The sequence below is a fragment of the Sceloporus undulatus genome, chromosome 2 (assembly GCF_019175285.1).
Source record: "Sceloporus undulatus isolate JIND9_A2432 ecotype Alabama chromosome 2, SceUnd_v1.1, whole genome shotgun sequence".
In the NCBI taxonomy this organism is placed as follows: domain Eukaryota; kingdom Metazoa; phylum Chordata; class Lepidosauria; order Squamata; family Phrynosomatidae; genus Sceloporus; species Sceloporus undulatus.
The window spans coordinates 288,575,346-288,589,053 of NC_056523.1; the positions used below are offsets into that span (position 1 = coordinate 288,575,346).

At 40.7% G+C, this 13,708-nt stretch overlaps 1 protein-coding gene across 1 annotated transcript; it reads left to right on the plus strand.

Moving 5' to 3' along the window:
* Nucleotides 1–3,844: 3,844 nt before the first annotated feature.
* On the plus strand, nt 3,845–5,939 carry TMEM174 (transmembrane protein 174). The gene is made up of 2 exons (XM_042447875.1): nt 3,845–4,452; nt 5,496–5,939. The coding sequence occupies exons 1-2, from the start codon at nt 3,845–3,847 to the stop codon at nt 5,596–5,598; spliced, it is 711 nt and encodes a 236-aa protein (XP_042303809.1). The 3' UTR covers nt 5,599–5,939.
* Nucleotides 5,940–13,708: the final 7,769 nt, after the last annotated feature.

The following is a 13,708-nucleotide window of genomic DNA, read 5'->3' on the forward strand; positions in this document are numbered from 1 at the left end:
TAATAAAAGATAAAAGCAAAGCACAGTGCTTTATTAAAAGACATTTCTGCCACATGGATTAAGACTAAGAGCCAAAGGTCTGCCTAAATAAAAAGTTTTTGCTTACCAGCAGAAGAAAAGAGAAGGCCAAGGAAACCTCCTACAGGAGGGAGTTCCATAGACTGGGAGCAATACTGAGAAAGCTGTCCCTCATTTCTGCACCAAAAATGCTTGTGATGGAAGTGGAACAAAGCAATAACATCATCTTTATGATTTTACAATGGCAAAAATCCAAATTAAGCCATTTGCAATTAGAGGGAAGTAGGTTTTGTTTCTATTTGTTGAGCTGCTTTTATTAGTTGTGCAAAAAATATATGCTCTGCATTCTGTTATGAGGTTGTATGTTTAATAAGTAAAATAATTAGCTATTTAAGAACATTAAGTAAGCAAGCAAAAGCAAGTTGTGGCTGTTTTGTGGCTACTGTTCAGCTTCTAGAATAAACAAGGGGGACAGAACACAAGTTAAAGGTGCAAATCCCCTGCATAAGATTTGAGAGCTACTCTGGAAGTGTTTTGAAAGAACATGTAACTTAAAGCAGGGAACCAAATCTACAGACAAACGTTTCAGAAATGTAGCACATCTCCCTTTGTTTTTGGCACAGCTTGGAAATTTACTTTTAAAAAGTAATTTATTTTATTACTCATTAGAGTTTTAAAAAGTAACCTGTTAACTCTTAGTCATTAAAATCATTTTTTTAAAAAAAGGTTAACTCATCACATTACTTGGTAGCATTCCATTACTTTCGGTCACATTTTTAAAGAGAAACCCTCCCCTCCCACATGGTTGATAAGACAGTGACATAAAACTTTTGGAAACCTTTTATCAAAATGTGTCTTGAAATGCCCTTAAGACTAATGCGTAAAAATAACAAGGAACGTTTACCAGTAAAATGACTTTGCTCTTTCTTGTTACACGACATTTAAAATGTTATTCTGCTTACAACTTTATTAGCCCCTGCAATAATTAGTGACAGGTAATATACAGTCACCCCTCCAAGTCTACAGATTTGAGATCTGCAGAGATCCACGGAGGGGCAACCGCCATTAATGGCAATGGGATGCATGCCCATGGCGTGAGCCTCTCATGCATGCACCCCATTCAAGCCTATGGGCCTTGAATATGCACGAAATTTGGAACTCACCGGGGGGGGGGCAGATCCCCCATGAGTTCCAAGGGCCAACTGTACTTGTAACACAGTTCTTCCAAAGCTCTTGTTTGTGTTCTTCACGTGGTTCATCCTTCCACTTCCTATCAGAAGCATTTGAAAACCATCTATGGAATATAAAGCTACCTATAGTTCCTGATGTCTAGGGCTTCATCCACACTGCAGAAATACTCTGGTTTGATACCACATTAATTGCCATGGCTCAAGTTCCCAGAATTCCATAACCTAGCGTTGAGCCATGGCAGTTAAAGCAGTGTCAAACTGGATTATTTCTGCAGTGTGGCAGAATTGTCTTCTCTTCAGTATCACAAGCAATGGATTCCAGGTGCTGGAGAACAGGAACTTGGTGTGTGTCTACACATATGTGCTAATGCCTTCATCTCTTGGTTGGAGGCTTCCATGGGCATCTTGTTGATTACTGTGGAAAGAATTTCAGGTTCGGAATGGGAAGAATATTCATAATTATTCATTATCAGCTCAAAAAACAGGCTTCCCTACAGTCAGAAACTGTTGGAAAGAATAACAGACCAGCTAGTGTTTTGCAGATTTTTTCATGGTATTTTAATGCCCCAAAGTGTTGCTGAGGAATTATTCTATGGCAGGAAAAATGTATATGGTGGTGAGTTTGCACAAAAAGCAGGATTTTTTTACACACACACACACATTTTTCTCCACAGAATAATTCCTCAGCAATACGTTAGGACGTTAGGACTTTCAAGTATGGAAGAACTTAAGAGAAACATTTGTAATGAGAACTCTGCTTATTTATCCTCATGTGGGAAGACAAAATAATCAAGTATTTACATTACTATTCCAATCTACCTTTGGCTTGATCCACCATGACTCTAATTAGATTCTAAGGATTAATGAGCTTGTGGTACTATTTATTTTGAAACATGTTAGCATACTAAAGTGGATGGCAGCATTCTTCCTGTAGTTTTCCACATATATCTTAAGATGAATAAAGGGAAGAATTCTTAAAAAGTGTATTGTTCTTAGTACTTTAGTACTAAGTACTTTATAGGGACAATTTTAGAGTGGTTTTAAAATGCAAGTATGGAGCCCACTTCCTTCCCTCCCTGTTTTTACATAATCCTAAATAGGAAATTATCCTTGTGAGTAATGTTAAAGAATTTCTTGACAGTAACCCTAAATGGTAAGCATGACAGTGAATACCATTTGTCACACATTTTGTAAAGGGCCAGGTCACGTCTTGATGGAAGCATGGGGGAATTATGTGAGCTGTATTTTGTAACCTAGGAGCCAGTGTGGTGTAGTGGTTTGAGCATTGGGCTATGACTCTGGAGACCAGGGAACAATGACCCACTTGACCATGAAAACCACTGGCTGACCCTGAGCAAGTCACACTCTCTTGGCCTCAGAGGATGGCAATGGATTGGCAAACCCCCTCTGAAGAAACTTGCCAAGAAAACCCCATGACAGGTACACCTTAGGGTCATCAAAAGTCAGAAACAACTTAAGGGCACACAACAACATCATTCTGTAACTTGTTTAGCATCAAGACAGAAGTATTTTATTTCTACAGTCATGATAAGTGCCATGAGATAATTTGACACAAGTGAAATCTTTGTATTTTTACTTTTTTAAAAACATGCTTGTCTTGCCAAACTTGTTGCTGCTGCTGCTGTTCATCTTGGCTCTGACATAGTGGAGATGTAGTTGTAATAATTGGTATGGAGATGGAGAGTATAATGTTATGGACATTTGTAAAAAAACTTATTATGTTTATTAGGGAAATTAAGATAAATTAGGGTCATGTATGTGATGCATAGTAAATATAATAAGGTAAGTGATCTGTTGGGAAGGGGAGAGAGTATGGAATGATTGGTAATTGAGTTTTTCAATGGGATGTTACAAAGAGTACAGGAGTAGGAAAGAGAGATGTGAATGGACTTAGCATCAGTCAGGATTTAGAAGTGTTAAATAAGTAATGTTTTAACTGTATATTGAAGTACTATTTAATAAATACTTTTGTAGTATACATTTGTAGCTCTAAGAATGCCACAACAGTGTTTTTGGTGTTGTTGAGTTCAAATACACTGAGTTCATATACAACTGTGGTGGCAGCAGTGGCTCAGCGGAGGTGGTCTTCTATGATGGGATTATACAAATAACATTTCACACAAGAACCATGAAGGCATCTAGAAAGCCCACACATTTGGTGCTATAGCACTGGGACAAGTGATGGTTTTTCACATTTGGTGTTAGTGATAGGCAACTCTCACAAGGAGTTCTCACCTTCCTGATTTATCTGTATTTTGTTGCTCTCTGGCCCCTTGTTTTCCATATCTTTCAGCCTCTGAAGGTTAGGGTTTCTTAGTTGTAATCTATGTGCACATAAACTCTGTTAGACACAGTGGGACTTGCTTCTGAATAAATATACATAGGATCAGCTTAATCTGTGGAAGTAATGGGGAGGGATAAGACAAACCTGGAGTAATACACATTATGACCTGATGAAGGAATCTTATATGACCACAAAGTCTAGAGTCTATAATTGCCCAACTGCAGCACTTGAGTTGGACAAAGGTCTTGTTTAACTATTCTGAATTTTCAGCTTGACATGCTCTTCCAAGCATATCCTTTTTCAAGGCATTGCAGAACTTGTCTACTTTGTCATGGAACGGAATGGCAACACTGTCGAAGATTTCTCTGTCAATGTGTTTTCTGTCACCCCTTGTCAGCCAAACAGCTCTGAAATCCCAGCGTCTGATGATAACAAAGCTGGCACCACCTTACTTTTCTCTGGTTTCTTTTTGGCAGCAGTAGGAATTACATTCACAGTAATGGGATGGGTAAAACATGAAGGCGGCGTTCGCTTTGTATGGACACAATTGCTCGGGCCTGTTCTGCTTTCAGTAGGTGTCACGTTTTTGCTGATTGCTGTGTGCAGATTTAAAGTGTTCATGTGCAAATCTTGGAATCAAAGTGAAGAAAGAGCAACTGATAGAAACCTGATGGCCAGTGGACAGTCCTTTGTTTTTACTGGAATTACCCGGCCAATAACTTTCCATGGAGCTACAGTAGTACAGTACATTCCTTCACATGAAACCCAAGAAGGTGTCAGCATGAATTCCACTAATTTCCGCCAAGTACTCAGTCATTCTGCACCAGTAATTCCTGTTCCCTGCCCTCATTATTACAGTGTCAGCCCCCTGGATAACTCTGTTTTTTCTGTAGATGAGAATCACTCTGCTTTTATTATGGTGGACACCAGAAGTGAAAGGTGAGTTAATACATGCACATTTCGTTTCGGTGGCAAAGCCTCTCACAATTATTGGATAGATGTTTTAATGAAATGTTGTCATAATCTTTGTGCAGACAAAATTCCAGTTATCAACTTTAAATAAAAGCATTGCCTGAAGCATCAGCCATAACTGGTTCACAGATATTGCTGTTCCACTTAATTAATGAACTGGCACTCATTAAGCATTTTTAATCTTCTATTTGGTATTGTTTTTTCTCAGCTAAGTATAATTCTCCTTGTTAATTAAAAAAAATCTATATTACCTCTGACCTGGTGTTTATTTTCATGTTGTCAAAGTAGTATTAGGGGAAGATTAATGGAATGTGATCCTAATATATCCTTAGCTTTATAGGTTTCTGCCTTAGAATGTAATACTAGGAGAATGTAAAGTAACAGTAGGAAGGTGGGAGCTTCTGAGTATGTTCAGAATGCATTTTGCTCAACCTCAATCAACCATACATCTTATGCAAAGAAATTCAGCACAAGATTACAGAGACAGTATTGTCTGTTGAGTCAAATTGTGTATTTCTAGCCCCAAGACCCATTTAGATTCTACTCAGGACTTCACAGTTGGGAAACTTCATTGCAGCTGATGATGCAGGCAAATTGCCCATGAACATGAAGGCATTAAATAGACACAATGAGAAAAACCTCTGAGCTTTATGAAACATTTTGCCTATGATTGATCAGGTTGTTTCATAGTAAACACACATTTCTTCCTCATTTGCAATTTGGAAGGAGAGGGAACCATACAATCTCCACAGACTTCATATGTGGCCATTGCATTGGTCTCTTACCTATCCCCAGCATTCCATTTCATAGGAATCATTGGTAATTAGTAACTAGCATGGACAGTGGAGGTCTTGCCATGTAAGTTTTTTATTGTTATTTTTCAAAAACAAACAAACATAGTGCCCTTTTAAAGTGCATGGTGCTCTTTTTGAGCTCACTTCCTACACTACATCTTACAGTTTAGAAATGTTTATAAAATCTGTCTTTTTTCTCCACTTTACAATTTTCAGGTCAACAAGTAGTTCTGAAGAACCTCAACAGATGCTTGATGAAGACCCTTGCACTGACCATCTACCTCCACCTTATGATAACCTGTTCCCGCCATCTTCATAAACCAAGACATTCTAACACTTCCATAAGGACTCAGTTTTCTTCTGTAAAACATCCACATATACTACTGACAAGTGTGAATCTAGCATACAATACTGACAACAGTGTCAGCTGTGTCCTGAAGCTGTGGTTTGACTATCATTTCTTGCTGAGAACAAGCAGAGTCTCTCCACCAGGCACCTGAGTCAATGTGAAGGAACGGCATTCCTCTTAATTGTATGTACCTTCTGTTCTGCACCTGGCTTCCTGATTTAAAAGCACCACCTAAACTCTTCTTCTGCTTCTTCACAATTTTTATTCTGGGTTGCTAACTGTCCTCTCCCCTTTCCCTGCTTTTTTGGATATACATTTTTCATACAAGGTCACATGTGAACCCCCATTTTTCAGGGGGTGTTGGAAGTTGCATACAGTGTAGGTGCAGCCTTAGCCACAAACTCTGCTCCCACTTCTCAATATAGGGGATACAGCTACTTCTCTTACTATTTCTATTTCCCACCTGGAGCGTGGATATGTTTATTTAATCTCTTGGATTGCAGCTCACAGGATTTAAGCAAAAGTCCATTTTTAGTTGCCTAGGATTCTTAAATCACATTGATCTCTTTCAGAAGTGTAGCAAACTTATTTCAATTGAACATGCAGAGCCACTGTTTTTCTTGTGTAAGCTGAGGTGTCTTACTACTTCAGTGGGAAGGAGATACCATCAAGGCCCATTGTATCAGTAAGCAGAATGAGACAGTCACCTCAGGCAGCAGATGCAGGAAGATGGCAGCAGAGGGTTGCTTGGAACCCCCTAAAACAGAGCTTTGAACAGTTATTTTTTTATTAGTAGTAGCTGGAGAATTCTGGGAGTTGTCCAAAGTAGTAACTGTTTCAAAAGTAAGACTCCTCCTTGGAGCCAGAGGACATTGTGGCCCCATTATCACTGTTGAATAAAGATTCAACTACCATTCCAGATGGCTTTTGTATGTAGAACTGGCAAGGGCACCATTTTGTCTTAGCATACAAAATATTTTGGGCCAGGCCTAGGTAACCTGCAGATGCTCTACACAACTGGGAAGAGCAGCTCTTTTTTCAGCTGCTTTGTTGTTGTGCATCTTCAGGTTGTTTCTGACATACGACAATCCTTTCACCGGGGTTTCTTGGCAAGATTTGTTCAGAGAGGGTTTGCCTTTGCCTTTCCTCTGAGGCTGAGTGAGTGTATCTTGTCCAAGGTCACCCAATGGGTTTCCCTGGCTAAATGGGGATTCAAGCCCTGCTCTTACCATACACCATGCTGGCTCTAGAACCCATGCAGAGCAGTAGGATTGTATGTTACTGCTGGCTTTCACATAGGACCCAAGAAGGATCAGAACTATCCCAGTGTTATTGAAGTGGTTCAAAACTTGATTTATAGATTATGTCATTAGTTTATTAAGGGCCAAAACAGACCAGTCTAAAGGGGTGGCATGACACCACCCCTTCGAGCATCAGATGGGGCTGCAGCAACCACATGTTGTGGCCTCAATCCAGCTTTTTTCCAGCACAAAAAGATGTGGCAAAATGCAGTTCCTGGAAAAAAGGTGCCCTTTCTGCCACCAATGTAGCTTTTTGGTGCTCCTGAGGCATACAGCGTCTAAATGCTATGCCGCCAGAGTGCCGAAAAGCTGCTGCCATGTAAATGGCAGTGTGGCTTCACGGTGGCTTCCTGCCAGCTGGAGGGGGTGTCATGGATATGCCATGCCCCTAAGGTGCTGGGAAGTCAGCGTATTTTGCCAGTCTGTTCTGGCTCTAATATTTGAAAATGTTAATCTTTTCCTTTCTCTTTCATGGCTAGCATTTCTGTTTATCAACTGTAAAGTTGTTCTGTCATCTAGTAATGGCTAAATCATATTGGAAGTTTAAATGCAATTTTATTAAGATTATAAGAGAATGAAATGACTTTCTGATTTTTAGACATCAGGTCATATGCCCAAGTAGCATGGAAACAGTGTAAGGAAAGGATGATGACTCAGATGATGATATAAATCATCACTAATTTCTATTTGTAATGCTATTTATTTGTTTTACTCTGTCATTCTTTATTAGCTCAAAAGTTTTGTTGATTCATCCTGTCAAATATGGCACAACATTTAGAAATGAATATAGTGGTTTCTGTTCACTTTTCTGTACATCTCATGGAACTTCCAATATATAAAAACATGTAGTCAACACTGTGTGTCTTTAAGAGCTGAGTGGCTCTTGAAAGGCTTGTTGATACTCCACTTCCCTGCTCTTTTCAACAAAGCTAAGTGATGATATCGGGAAGCTGCAGACTCCTCTGAAATCCTCAGTGTCCCAAGTTCAAGACAAAGTGGAAGACAATTAGGTACGCATGTGATATCACTGACTGCAGCATTTATCCCTACATTGAATGAAGTTAACACTGAAAAAAGACATTAGTTATCATGAACTGCAGGGTCAACCTGCAGAGAAAAGGGTATGCCTCAGGTACAGAATTTTGACTGTCATGAGGGGACAGCAAATAATTACTTATTTTATGGCCCGTACAGACAGGCCAAAATAAAGCTGCTTCAGGTCACTTTGGAGGTATGCTTTTTAAATGACACATGCATCTGAAGAGGCCAGAAGTTGTGACAAAGCTGCGCTCTAGTCCTTAGGACTTGAGTGTGGTTTTGGCGTGGCTTCTGGCCTCTTAGGATGCATGCATAATTTAAACAGCATACCTCCTAAGTGACCCAAAGCAGCTTTATTTTGGCCTGTCTGTACGGGCTTTTAGTTAGTTAAGATAACTGGGAATGGGGAGAGGTGCTTGTGAGATTGTTTGCATTTGCCAAAATAACTTGGCTGACTCTGAGTACTATGCATTTTGATGGAAGGGGACATCATTTGGAACCAAAATATCTTGGTCAGCCCTAACAAGATGAAAAATATGAAAAAGGAGAAATAGGGCATTATGGTATGGTTGTAAATTCAGTTTGGTGCATGTACCTGGGTTAGCCATCACAGATCATTTCCATTAAAGTCCCTCTCCAATTCTCAGAAAATGCTACACAGAAGGCTGTAGCTGTTATTGGGCAAAATGAGGGCATTGCTTACCCAAATAAGAATTCTGTCCCTCCCCCATGAAATATTCTTTCAGTATCCAAATTTCTACCATTGCAGTAACTTCAAACTTCAGTTGACCACTTAGAAATATAGTACAGTTTAGGGACCCAAAGAAAAGGAGAAGGCAAAGGGACCAGGGGAATGTGAACACAGGAAATAGAAGACAACTAGGTGTGAGCAATTTGTAGTGTTTAACTCTTTGTAATGCTAGACACCTGGAAACTGAAGGAAATTTTCATTGGGGGGAGCAGAATTCTAATGGGGGTAGGTGGGTTTCAAAGCCCTCATTTTGTTCCCTACTGTAGCTACGCCTCTGCTACAAAGCGGCTGGGAGTCTATGTTGAAAGTAATGAGCGATGGTGTTCAGGAAGACGAAAGGATTCCTCAAAACCAGGTAGAGGCACCTGCCATAATCAGAGACACACTTCCATCCACAGAAGGCAAAGGCCTGGATCCAAACTAGGCATTGTAAAATAGCCATGCAAGCCATGGTTTCTTGCTATTAAGAGACATGCCAGGAAGAATTAACAAGATGTCTGAATCAATGGTACAAATTCATTACATTTTTAGGAGCGCCAATATGGATGAAAAACAAAACAATGGCTGGGATGGGGAACAGTGCAAGATTTCTTTCCAGGCCCATTGTGCAAAAGGTTGTATCTCACTAATGAGAGCTCCCCTGCAAGAAAAGGAAAGAAATCATAAAACAAAATTAGAGTACAAATAAAATATAAATATTGTTGATACTATATTACACTTGTTGGAACCATTAAAAAAACCACTAGGCTTTTGACTTCGCCTGTTCAGGCTGGGTGGTTCAGAAAATGGAAAATCTATTTAAAATGTGTGTGTGTGGGGGGGGGGGGATGGTCCTAAGCAGGCATCACCAATGGGTACCTTAAGGAAGCTGCTGGGGCACCAAACTTTGGACAGGTTCCTTGATGCTCATGAGTACACTGAGCTATCTATAGCAGGTAGATTAATCTGTGAAATGCTGTTTTACTTTCCTACAAAGTCATTGAAAGATACTGAAGTCAAATGCATTTTGGAATTTTAAAACCAGATCTTGGAAAAATTACTTTTTAAGGACTACAGTTTTAAGAATCCCCCACTCAACATGTCCAAAATGTCCCAGCCACTCATGTTAGCTTTCACCCAGCCATGCTCTGAGACTGCCACTTGTGGTGCGCCTTCAGGTCATTTCCAGGGTACGGTGACTCTAAGGCAAACCATTCACTGGGATTTCTTGGCAAGATTTGTTCAGAATTACTCAGTTGTTGTTTTTGTTGTTTGGTGCCTTCAAGTCATTTCCAAATTAGGGCAACCCTAAGGCAAACTTGTCACAGGGTTTTCTTGGCAAGATTTGTTCAGAGGGGACTGCCTTTGCCTTCCTCTGAGGCTGAGTGTGTGTAACTTGCTTAAAGTCAACCAGTGAGTTTCCATGGCCAGATGGAGATTCAAACCCTGGCCCCCAGAATTGTAGTCCAACCCTCAAACTTCTACATCATGCTAGTTCTCACAAGATTTCCACTCCTACCAGGGAAACCTGTGTCTTAGGAGCAAGCTAAGTAAGAGGGGTCCACCAGAGGGCTCCCTCAAACCTGAAGCCAGCCTTGTTCCTGAGCATGGGTGGAAGAACTCAAGCCTGCCGTTTGCTTGCAGATGCCTCGTGTCAACTGAGGTTGCACTCTTAAGAATGCACAGTGGGCAGTTTGTACCATTCAATGTGGTGAAATGCATTCCTGAGCAAACATGTTCACAATTGTCACTTTAGCTAGGTGAGACTACACCAGCCCCAAACATATCTTTGTTTGCTGGGATTCTGGAGTGAAGGAATGACAGTGGCTGCTCTCCCTTTGAAAATATAAAAGTTGGCAGTTATTCAGCTCAGTCTGCAGCATGACTGGAAACTCACAAGACCCTTTAACATCAAAAAGCACCCAAAGTAGTGATACCTTTATTGGAACAACCAAAATGCACAATATATGTGTTGCAAGCTTTCGAAGCTCCACTGGCTTCGAAGCCAGTAGGAAGCTTTGAAAGCTTGTAATATGTGTATTGTACATTTTTGTTGTTCCAATAAAGGTATTACTGTTTGGTGGATTTTTTTATATTACTGGGTTTGCTAAATGGCCAACATGGCTACCCCTAGATGTTCACAAAACCCTTGTGAGCCTAAGTGAGAACAGGGCCAATTGATTATGAAGACCCCCAGTAACCAATGGTAGGAGAAAATAAATCTGGTTTACATTCTCTCCTCACATTAATCTCCTGTCTCGCAGTCTGGGTCATGTGCTATGAGCCCATCTCTCTCCTTTTAGCTTATGCATCTTTTGTGAAATGTGTGACATTCAGGGGTTCCTCTCCTTTGGCCCTGGAATACAAAGCATTATGACATCTGGGCGCCAGGGGGCAGAAGAGAGAAGGATGCTGGGCAGGATCCCAGTCTTGGCAGCTGCAGAGATTATATAGGCGATACCTTCCAGAGCTGCATGGTCACAGGTGTAACAGTTTATAAGTACAATAACATCCAAAATCCACAAAACAGTGATGCCTTTATTAGGACAACCAAAATGACTTCTTTCTCTTCTGATTAACAATTCATTTTCTAAGTGGAGAATCCTGCTAGCCCAGTTTATCCCATCCCTCCAGCATTTAAAATTGGAGTGCCCATAAATTATTTCTTACTATTTATTTGATTAAAATCCCCTCCTCATAAGAGCTCAGGGTGGCTAACAATCTACATACAAACAACACAGCTAAAACTGCGAACTACAAATATCTAAAATCACAGTTCTAAATTAACAAATTACCCAACTTGTTGGGGGCAATTGGCTTATAGATTGTAAACTGCTTAGAGAATGCTGAGTCCCCTGATAAGCAGTATAGAAATGTAAATACTAAATACTAAATGTTAATTACACATATTTAAAATTAAATATAACTACACATGAGACCTAAATACCCTAAAGGTATCCTGCCTGATCTTGGAAATTAAGTAGCTAGTCCCATGCCAAGATGGGTATGCGCCTCTTCCCTGTGTGGATGCAGCCAGGGATGCCTCTCAAGCCGGGAGGAGGAGGAGGAGGCCGCTGGAACCGCCCCCCCCCCGCTTCCCTGGAACCGGCAAGAGGAAAGACCCACCGGAAGTAAAAATTGGAATCTGGGGGTCTTGCGACGGAGTTCAGGACTGGGGATTCATACCAGACCCATTCGCACTGAGATCGAACAGAGAAAAAATCCGGATATCGCCAATCCCCTTATCAGCGCACTGGCCAACATGCTCCAAAAAGAGGAGCCAGTACGCATTCAGTTCGGCAGCTCGCGCATTCACGTGAGTGCGGATTGGGCCATTCAAATGCTGGTATGATGGTACTTTGCGAAATAACATGAATTCGAACCACCCAGTGCGCAAAACCCCCAGTTCCACACTCATCTGATAAGGGCCATAGCTTCCCCATCCCAGCATCCTATTTCCTTCTGCATTCATTTGGACTGAAGTTCACTAACTTGATAAAAACTGCATTGAGTCATTGAATCACCCTGGAATTATTTTTTAAACATTGGTTTCTGTGCCTTTGTAAGTGCAAGAAAATACCTGGCAGCCTCATAGGGAAAATCCCATTCTCCTGGCTTCTCTAATCTTTTAACTGGCATGTCAAGGTCAAACTCCTTTCTCAATAATCTTTGTCACCCAAGCTGCCACCAAGAATTGTCCACTGCAGAACATTTAAAAAGCAGCCAGAGCCACTTCAGCAAAGCAGCAAAATCCCTCTTGAAAGAAACAAGAATCCCGAGAAACCTTGCAGTAGTTAATAACTTCATCTCCCTGTACTTTAAACCCAATAATTTGCAAGCCACCACTGATGTATTAGGGATTTATGGCTCCTATAATTTATGTCATGGTAGAACACAAATCCTCTTTTTCCTTTTCTTCCCCCAAGCCCTCCCCATCATTCCATCCTTTTAACAATATTTGGCAGAAGTGCAGACTGTGGAAACTGGACTGTTTTATATTAGTCAGTAGTACATTGAATCATTCCTCTGAAATGATTTACTGTGCACTACAAATTCTTATATGGCAACTGAAGTTAATGATTAGACAAACAATAGATCACCAGCATGATAGGTCACATATGGCTTCTACTTGCTTCTAATGCTCTTGTGTAGTTGGAAGATTACAACATTTTCTTGTATTTGCAGTCGGTTGTTGTTTGCAGTCATGCTGGCCCCACAAAAGGAGAACAAGAGATGCTCTTTGCACCCCGCCACACAATTCCATAGAGAAGGTGTTTCCTGAGCTGGTGATACCGCAAGACTGCAACAAACATGGGGGATGCTGCAGTCACAAAGAGACCTCATCATTTATTTAGTTTTTTGACAGTGACGGCCAGGCCTATAATTAGGAGATGAGAAGAATTCAGAGGATGTTGGGAACAGAGAGAGGGAGTATGGACATTATTTGTTGCTGTTATATGCCTTCAAGCTGACTCTAACTTATGTCAACTCTATCACGGTTTTTTTTTTTTTTTTGTGGCAAGATATTTTCAGAAGAGGTTTGTCATTGTCATTGCCTTCCCTTGAGGCTGAGAGAGTGTCACTTGCCCAAAGTCACACAGAGGGTTGCTAGTGGATGAGCAGGGATTTGAATGCTGATCTTGCAGAGTCCTAGGCCAATACTGAAACTACTACACCTTCAGCTGTTCTAGTTTCTCCGAAGCAACACAACCAAGCCCCTTTGTCCATCCAACTCAGTATCATCTAGTCTGACCTACGGCACTTCTCTAGGGTCTCACACAGAAAAATAGTTCCTATTGTCATATATTATTTGATGTGTTTTTTCCCACGGTCCCTGGTCTTTTTTTGGGGGGGGGGGGGGGAGGGGGACTTGTCATGCAATCCGATTAAAGCTATGGGTCACCTCCTTGGAAAAATACACAGAAACATATACAAACACATTCTGCATATAATTTTATTTTGTTTCCATGGAAATTAATTTCTTTTGCACAGACTAGTCTGAACCAAAAAT

Excerpts from the sequence above, each read along its gene's own strand:
- TMEM174 (XM_042447875.1), top strand. The coding sequence starts at position 3,845 with ATGGAACGGAATGGCAACACTGTCGAAGATTTCTCTGTCAATGTGTTT. Across the intron at positions 4,453-5,495 it reads GTGGACACCAGAAGTGAAAG|GTCAACAAGTAGTTCTGAAG; the intron begins GTGAGTTAATAC and ends TACAATTTTCAG.